Source organism: Phalaenopsis equestris, unplaced genomic scaffold, assembly GCF_001263595.1.
Source record: "Phalaenopsis equestris unplaced genomic scaffold, ASM126359v1 Scaffold207373, whole genome shotgun sequence".
In the NCBI taxonomy this organism is placed as follows: domain Eukaryota; kingdom Viridiplantae; phylum Streptophyta; class Magnoliopsida; order Asparagales; family Orchidaceae; genus Phalaenopsis; species Phalaenopsis equestris.
Window position 1 is genome coordinate 86,622 of NW_018226710.1, and position 8,412 is coordinate 95,033.

The following is an 8,412-nucleotide window of genomic DNA, read 5'->3' on the forward strand; positions in this document are numbered from 1 at the left end:
TTTTTCTCCATTGCGTCCTATTTAGTGTCATATTTTCATTTAGTTCTAGTAAATTAAGATCATTTTTAATACAATAAGCCCAATTCTTCCTAGGTCTACCTCTGCCTTTCTTAACACAAGTCGAATTTAAAACATCTACTCTCCTAATCGGATCATCTAATGGTCGACGTTTAATATGACCGAACCATCTAAGACGACTTTCTCTAATTTTGTCTGTTACAGGAGCTACACCATCTAAGACGTTTATTTTGATATGAAGAATATCAAAATAATAAAATAAAAAAATCTAGATCAAATCCGACCCTTATCAGGTGCTAGATTCACAATTGCATGATCAAATCCAATCACCCGATTTCAAGGTTTGTCCAAATATGAGAAAAATCTAATCAGCAGGTGCAAGAGCGTAATCACTGATCAGATTCTACCCTCTATCTCTTTGCTTGCTTCTCCTTCATCTCTTTTATTAGGGTAGGTCTGTAATTAGAACTCGAAATTTGTTTTAGTTTTTTTTTTTTTTTTTATTTTTGAATTTTGTAGCTCTTATGCCTACAATTGATGATCCTACCGTGACAGTCACATCAACTCATAGTATCGACACTACTCTTACTCTAGGTTTTACGGCAAGATCTCACCTTTCAATAGGTGACCACAATAATGATCAAGACATTCAGCAGCTTTATGACCGGAATGCAGACCCGGAGTGTTGACTCTGTGATGAATAGAGGTTGCCGATTCTAGCTATCAGAGTAGGCAGGAATAATTAAAAAAAGCGGCATTTACATACATAGCATACAGATCTTATCTATTTACATATCTCACACCTAAACTTTCATATTTACACAGTTTTGATTTTGATTTTCATTTTGAAGATGCAAATAATAGTTTAGATTTTCATTTTGAATTTGATTTTATGAATTTAGCCTTATTTAATCGTTTATGCTGCAGGGCACTCACATATCAGGTAAGAATGGCCGTATTCATTGCTCATTAAATATTAATACAGAAACTGGACGCTTGTCAGCTAGAAGACCGAGTTTACAGGTTCTCAATCTGTCCATTTGTATGGATAAATGAGCATTTTAGTGAACATTTTGTGAAGATTTATGAGGTTTATATTTTGCTTACAATGCTGTTTAACGTGTAATTTGCCGTTAAATCAAGTTAGAATGTTTTTACTTGGAAAACATGCATTTTGTTTACTGCAGCTTAATTGTTTCCTTGTTAACGGTTTGATGATATTTAAAAACTAGGTCACACTTATATTGAATTGTGAGATGTGCCTTGACTCCATGCACCATTCTGTAGGAGTTTGTACCTTCTTTTGATCATAAATTATTATGATCTACTGGCTTATGTAATTGTCAACCTGACTAAATAAAAATTAAATGCAATAGAAAATGGTGCATAAATTTATCCAGTGGACAATTGGTCGTGATTTTAGATGTAGAACTGTTCATGATATGAATAGTTACATAGTCCATTCCTTCATAGACCATATCTGTTTTCCTTGAAATTGACGTACATATTTCTTAAGCTTTTGGGTTATGGTGTGTGAAGTCTACTTATGGGAGAAGACTTTATCATTTTTCTAAAAGCAGTATATATGCTTATGTGGGCGTTTGGCGTGTGGCATTTTCTGAGGGCGGGAAGGAGTTTTGGTCCATATAACTTCGCTTTATTAAGGGTGTTTGGGAGTGTCAACTAGAGAGTACTCAAAATTGGGCTAGATATACAATCAGTTAAACTCATTTTTAACCCAAAAGCTTATTAGTGATACCAGAGTTAACCTAAATAATGATAAACAAACAAATACTATTACTGAAAAAGCTAATAGGCTATTAAAAATAACACACTGAAAGAAAAATAGCTACAGGCATAACACAACTCCAGCTAGGGTTGGATCAAGGTGTGGCGGAGGTGGCCGGTGAGGGTCTGAAAGGTGCCAACTAGCCGCACTGGCAGCACTTACGCCCTCTTTGGCACCCTCCTCCTGGTTGGATCAAGGTGAGTTTCGACGGGACTCTCCATTTCTCCAACCTCGCGACGATTGGAATTATCATTTGAGATGAGCCGAGACAACTAATTGTGGCCATGGGCCATAATTTTCTGCATTGGGACAGCTTGCGAGTGGAAATGATCGCAGTTTTATCTCTCCACAAGCTCATTGAAAATTGGATGACAAGGCAAGGGAATGATACCCAAGGGGGACAATTCCAACATTATTGACTACTTCAGGCACACTAGGGACAATAAGATGTGGCTACATAACATTCCCAACAATCCAAATATTGGCTTTTTGCTTATATTTAAACAAGTTTTTTTTCGTCATACTAATAGAGAAAGCAGCACAACTGCCCATACTTATGCAAAGATGGCTTTGATAGGGATATTTTTTTGAAGCATGTAAATGCCCATATCCTCTGTTTTTGGTTTCACAAGAGGACATTTGCCCATGTTGCCCAAAGGACATAATTTGTGTTTTTTGGTACTTTTTGTAACTTTTGATTTTATTAACGCAAAATGCACACCTTCCTTAAAAGGTAGCGGGGTGGTGGGAAAGGGTGGTTAGCAAGCAGAAACGGCAATGTTGTTTCCCCTGTTCCGGACAACAAACAAGCAGCCAGAATCGATGTGGGAGGGCTTTCCAGAGCTGCAACAGCGAAGGAGCACGTGTTTTGGGGTTGGCGGCAGCAAGGGGGAAGGGGAGGAGAGGCTGGGAAGGCAGGAATAGCTATTGGCGGCTGTCCCTGGGTATCGTGATGAGATATAACAGTAGTTGGGGCGATTCTGGGAGGAGCAGCGAGGATGGGGCGGATAGACAGCGGGAAAACAACTTATTTGCTGTTTTCAAGATGGCGGCGGTGAGGAATGGTAATTGGGAGTGATGTGGGAAGGTTGGGGAATGATGGAGGCAGCTATGTGGGGTGATAGCGAGGCTGGTAAGGGAGGGAAGCGGCTGGAAATAGGGGAACTACAGGGAAAAAAAACAATAGTCGCTGTTCCAGATAGCTGCAGCAGAGACGGGGTGACCGGGAACGATGTAGGAAAGATGCGGAAGGGGATATCGAAGAAAATTATCACCTCGGGGAGGAAATACAGTCTGAGCACCACTCTAACTCTCATATGTAGCCCTAGACGAGAAACATAGACGTTGGAGACAACCTCAAACGAATTCACACAAAACCTAAACTTAAAACATAAAAAAAGTAAATATATAATAATAAGATAACTAGAAGTGACCTAAGAGGACCGACCGACTCCACACGCAAAAACCTTGAATGGTACAATCCGGACACGAAAAAAACATTCACGGAAGCATTGAGTGTGGGGCGAAATTCCACTCACTTTTTTTTACTCCCCGCGACAATCTTTTGGGGTTGGGTAACTTTAGACCTTATGCATCGAAGCTTCTGGCTTTTCATTATATGGTGTTAGGTCAGCTATGTTGAAGGTGGTGGAGTTACTGTAACTTCCCGGTAAGTCACACTTGCACGCATTATCATTCCAAAGCATATCCTGATAGAATAAGTATTCACTCTCTTTTGAGACAGCCCGAGCTGGAGTTGCATAGCCTGAGTTCTAGCTACATATATCTTCAGATTCTCACAAAGTAACTCGAGCCCTTAAGTCTGTTTCCTTTTTCTCCCACTTCTCGTACTCTCCTGAATGCATCTGATAAACAAGTTTGTCAGAAGGAATCAAATTTGGAATAAAATCTTTGATAGATTGGACGACACCGAAGTATATTCACTCATGAGAGGTATCTTCTTCTTCTTCTTTAAAAGGACTTGAATCCCACTATAGGATGTTCTTTCCCCCAAAAATCTTAAAGTGATTTCCAATGTTTTGGTTCCTTTATCCATTATAGTCATCTGTCGGTGGGTACACTGCGGAGCTAATTTTAATTCCTCAAATGACTTCATATTATCTTTGAGAAGTGACATAAATGAGTCTCATCTCTTACATGTTGGTCCTCTCTCATTATTGACAATTCAAGAAATAGAATATATATCGGAAAAATATGAAAATTTTTTATACGGAGTTGCCATGTGTTTGGTTTCAATTCCTCAAATTTGGGGTCATCTTGAACCGCCGTATTAATTCTATTGTAGCATCTGTCATTGGCTCAGCTTGAACTATGTGGTTTTCTCCCTCATCAGTTTGGGTCTAGTGCTCTTTCTTTGTGTTTTCACAATCTTCAGTATGTATTTGTGTCATTGCACATTTCTTCAATCACGTCCTAATCAATGAAAGAGATTGTTCTCCTTGTTTGGTAATCTGATTCAATATAACCAAATTCGTGCGACTTGAAACACTTTCTAGCTAGGATGGATTTCGGAATGATGATTGACTCCATGTGTTCTCCACACTGAATTAGTTTTTTCTCAGGCAGGGTCAGCTTTGATGGTTTCCTCTGTGTATTCTGGTTGTAAATGAGACAGTCATTCAGTTATATTGTCTTTTTCCACGTGTGGGCATAGCTGCTTCAAATTTTCCCACCACAGTAACACACTTTAACTAACTTGTGACTAGTTTCGTCGTTGGTGGTGCGTCCTGGTACTCAAAGACTGGTTTCACATCTTGGAGCCAATTGATGAACTCATCCGGAACCAAATGGCTATGAAAATATGGAAAATCCACTTTACTTTAAATTTTCGATTTCTTTGATAGTTCAGACCAAATCTTCGGGGTAGTGATTCATCTCTGGAATTCTCCTGGCAGAAGGGACTTACTGCATTCTTTCGATCTCAAAAGTCATTTTTGTGGCTGCGGGTGACCTGTATGGATTGCTCTTCTTGAAGGTGGCAAGGCTCTATTGTAGTTGGAGGGCTTCCATAGAAAGTTTTTGAACATCTCTTTGCAAATTTCTCATAAGTGGCATTGTGGCGTTTCGACTTGGTTGGGTTTCCGACAATTGTCTATTCGGTGGTGTGGTTAGAGTTTGAGTTTGTGGTGAATGAGGGTGTATAGGGGTAATGTAGGGTGAGAAAGAAAATTTTTGGGTAGTCGGTTTGAAAAATCAATGAGGAGAGTTTTATGGGTGGAGATAGGGTTAGGTAGTGGTGAATTTAGGTAACTGTAAAATGTAAAATATGATTAGAGTTAGATTAGCTCTGATACCAAATGATGCTGGAGCTAACCCAAACAATGATAAGAAAATAATTATTAATGAGAAAGCCAATAGACGATTGCAAATAACACAATAAAAGGGAAATAACCATAAAAATGCCACACTAACTCCTGCTATGGTTGGATCAAGGGGTAGTGGAGGTGGTCGGTGAGGGTCTAGAAGGTAGAGGGGTGGTGGGAAATGGTGGTTGGCATGCAGGAAGAACAAGGAGGCTGTTTCCAAGGTTCCAGACATCAAACAGGCAGCCAAAATCAATACAAGAGGGCTATTTGGAGCAAAAACAACAAAGGAGCGGGTGCTATGGGGTTGGCGGCAGCAAGGGGGAAAGGAAGGAGCGGCTGGGAAGACAGGAATAGTAATGGGCTGGTGTCCCGGGGCGTCGGAATAAGGTATAACAACCGTTGGGGTGATATCCAGAAGGTGTGGCAGTTAAGGGGAGGCTGGTTAGCAGGAAAACAATAGATTTGTTGTTTTCTGGATAGCGACAACGAAGAACGGTGATTGGGAGTGATTTGGAAAGGTTGTGGAAGGTTGGTGGTGGCTGTGCGGGGTGGCATCAAGGCTGGGAAGAGAGGGAGATAGTTGGAAATGGGGCAAATGCATGGAAAAATAGTATTAACTTTTGTTTCGGGCGGTTGCAGCAGGGATGAGGCTACTTGGAGTGATGTGAGCATGATGCGGAAAGGGATAAGAAAGATAATCACCACCTTGAGAAAGAAATACAACTAGAGCACCACCTGAACCCTCTGACACAACCCTAGATGGAAACCAGAGACGTCGGCAGCAGTCTCAAACGAACTCACATAAAAACTAAACCTAAAACATCACAAAATCAAATATATAATAATATAGTAACTATGAGTAGCTCAAGAAGACTGGCAGAGTACACACGCAAAAACCTAGACTGGTTCGGTCCATATATGAAAACGAAGGCCACAGATGTATCACGTGTGGGAGGCGATTCACTTCCACATTTTGACGCCGCACATCAATTAGTGAGGGTTAACCACTTGATATTTCTACATAAATGTGCTTTTATACCATCCAATCTAGGACAAAATTCGACACTTGTTGTTGACCTCATTTTTGTGAGGTCTTCTTGCTCCTCCTTAGAGCCTAGCATCTAGTTCTAGGAGTTCTTATTGATCGTCTTAGAAAATTAGAATTGATACCCACGCTTTTAGAAAATCCTAGCCAATTCTTATTTTCTTTTGATGTCTAGCATTTTTGGCAAAGACCATCGTATTATGAACGAGTGGTTATGGGTTATTTTGCGAAGACTCAAGGGAAAAGTTTCTAATAGGACTTCAAGCCTTAGGAAAACATCGTCACGATTTTTTCGTCACATACACACACCAAATACACAGTTCACAAAATTGCACGAAATCGGACTTCAATTAAGCCCAGAGGAGGGGTCAAAATGCGAACTTCTCCAGACGACCTCCGACGACAAATTGGACTGCGTCAACGCGTCCAGGATACCAATTTTGGTAGGAAAGGACACCCATATTGTCATATTTTCGACACGAGAAAATTGACACGCAAATCGATGAATTCGTCAAAACGACCTCTGACGGCAAAACAGACAGTGCCGGTGCTTCCGAAATGTCGAAATTACCTAGGGAGGACACCCATTTTTGCTAGGGCGCTGCACATGGATAAATCACATGAAATTTTATATATATATAATTTAGTTTTTTTTTTCTAAACCTAAATCCCTAAATCCCACGGTTCGCTCAATCGCACGGCTCTCTTTCTTCCCGTTCGCGAGGCCTGCCCGAGCTTTCTTCCTTCCTCTTCGATCGTGAGCCCTAGCCGAACCGACAGAGCCCCCTTGTCGATCGCGAAGATTCGGCCTGCGGTCCCGCTCCTCGTACGTCTGCCGCCCTGCGAAAAGCTTCCACCTACTCCCTCTGACGCGCTCCGACTTTCCTCTCCCACGCCTCCGCGATTCTCGCAAATTGGAAGGAAGGGGGAGGTGCTGCCATTTTTGTGTCTCATTTCTTCATTCTGTGTGTGTGTATTTGAGGCATTGGGAAGACTTTTCCTTCTCTTGGGTAAAGTTGTATCTAGGAGTGGTGGCCGAATTTCTGCAAAGAGGAAGTGCTGCTGGATTTTTTTGTGGCTTTTTTTTTTTTTTAAAGAAAACGGGAGATGCTGCCTTTTTTGTATCTAGGAGGAGTTGTGGCCGAATTTCTGCAAAAAGGAAGTGCTGCTGGATTTTTGTGGCTTGTTCGGTTTTCCTTGCTGGTTCACTCGTTACCTTTGCTTGGTTGCTTGTTTGGCCATTGAGATTTTCGGTTGAAGCTTTGAGAGAGGGGAGGTGCTGCCGAGATTCTCATTGCTTGGTGTTTGTTCTCTCATGGAGTTCCGTAGCTTGTTCGCCTGCTCTTTCTTTTAGGATAGCTAAGCCGGTAATATCTCATGCATGCCCTGTTCCTATGCGAATTTCATGATATATGAATTTCTATTCGTATATATTTCGATTGGTCACATAAGGTTCGGATTGCGTGAAAATTTATGCACATTGTATATTTTTTGAAGGTTGCAATGTTTGAAAAGCTTTACCAAGTTCTTTTGTAAAAATCCAAGAAATCAGGTGCTATATATTTAAATGCGTGAGGAATTGAACGGCATGCGTGAAGGTGTTTGCTGGGGTTCTTTTTGATCATGAATACTGCACTTTTATTGTTACCTTGTGATTTCAAGGGGCTTAATTGTTACTTTATTTGAGCTATGTTATTATCCGTTAAAACCTGTGTGAACACCAATTTGCAAGAAGATTTAAGTGTTATTCTTTAAGATGGGTCATTAACATTGGGTCTTTAAAGACGAATATCACCGCTTGTTTCATTTCTTGATTATGCGGAGTCATATAAATGCAGAAATTTAACAAAAAAAAATCTGGAATTGAGGAGTTTAGGACTGTTTTGGCCTAGTGGCTTGATGTTTTAGTTTGATATTTGAGAGAGTTTTGTGTTGGGGTTTTTGGCCTTGCTTTGTTACTGTTTTTGCCACTCATCTTCGCTGTTTTGCGGAGTTCAACTTAGTATATTTGGGTTTGAATCTAAATGTTAATTGGAACCTCTAAATGAACCTTTTCTAGTGGTAATTTGAGCTGAATTTACTGCAGTTTTGGGGTATTAACTTTTATGCCACGCAATGCTTTTGTATTTACATGCTTAGCTTCTACATGCTTAGCTCATAAAGTTTCATCTTCACATACGTCACACAACTCTTATACTCTTATAAAGTATTGCCAAAAAAAATCGTTGATAATT

General features: G+C 40.4%; 1 protein-coding gene across 1 annotated transcript in view; it reads left to right on the forward strand.

The window, feature by feature from the left end:
- Window positions 1–8,412, forward strand: part of LOC110036482 (DNA polymerase I A, chloroplastic/mitochondrial-like) — a 132,073-nt gene that overhangs the window by 61,196 nt on the left and 62,465 nt on the right. Inside the window, exon 8 of the mRNA XM_020740935.1 lies at window positions 946–1,041. Within this exon, the coding sequence (XP_020596594.1) occupies window positions 946–1,041 (96 nt within the window). The remainder of the gene's footprint in view (window positions 1–945; window positions 1,042–8,412) is intronic.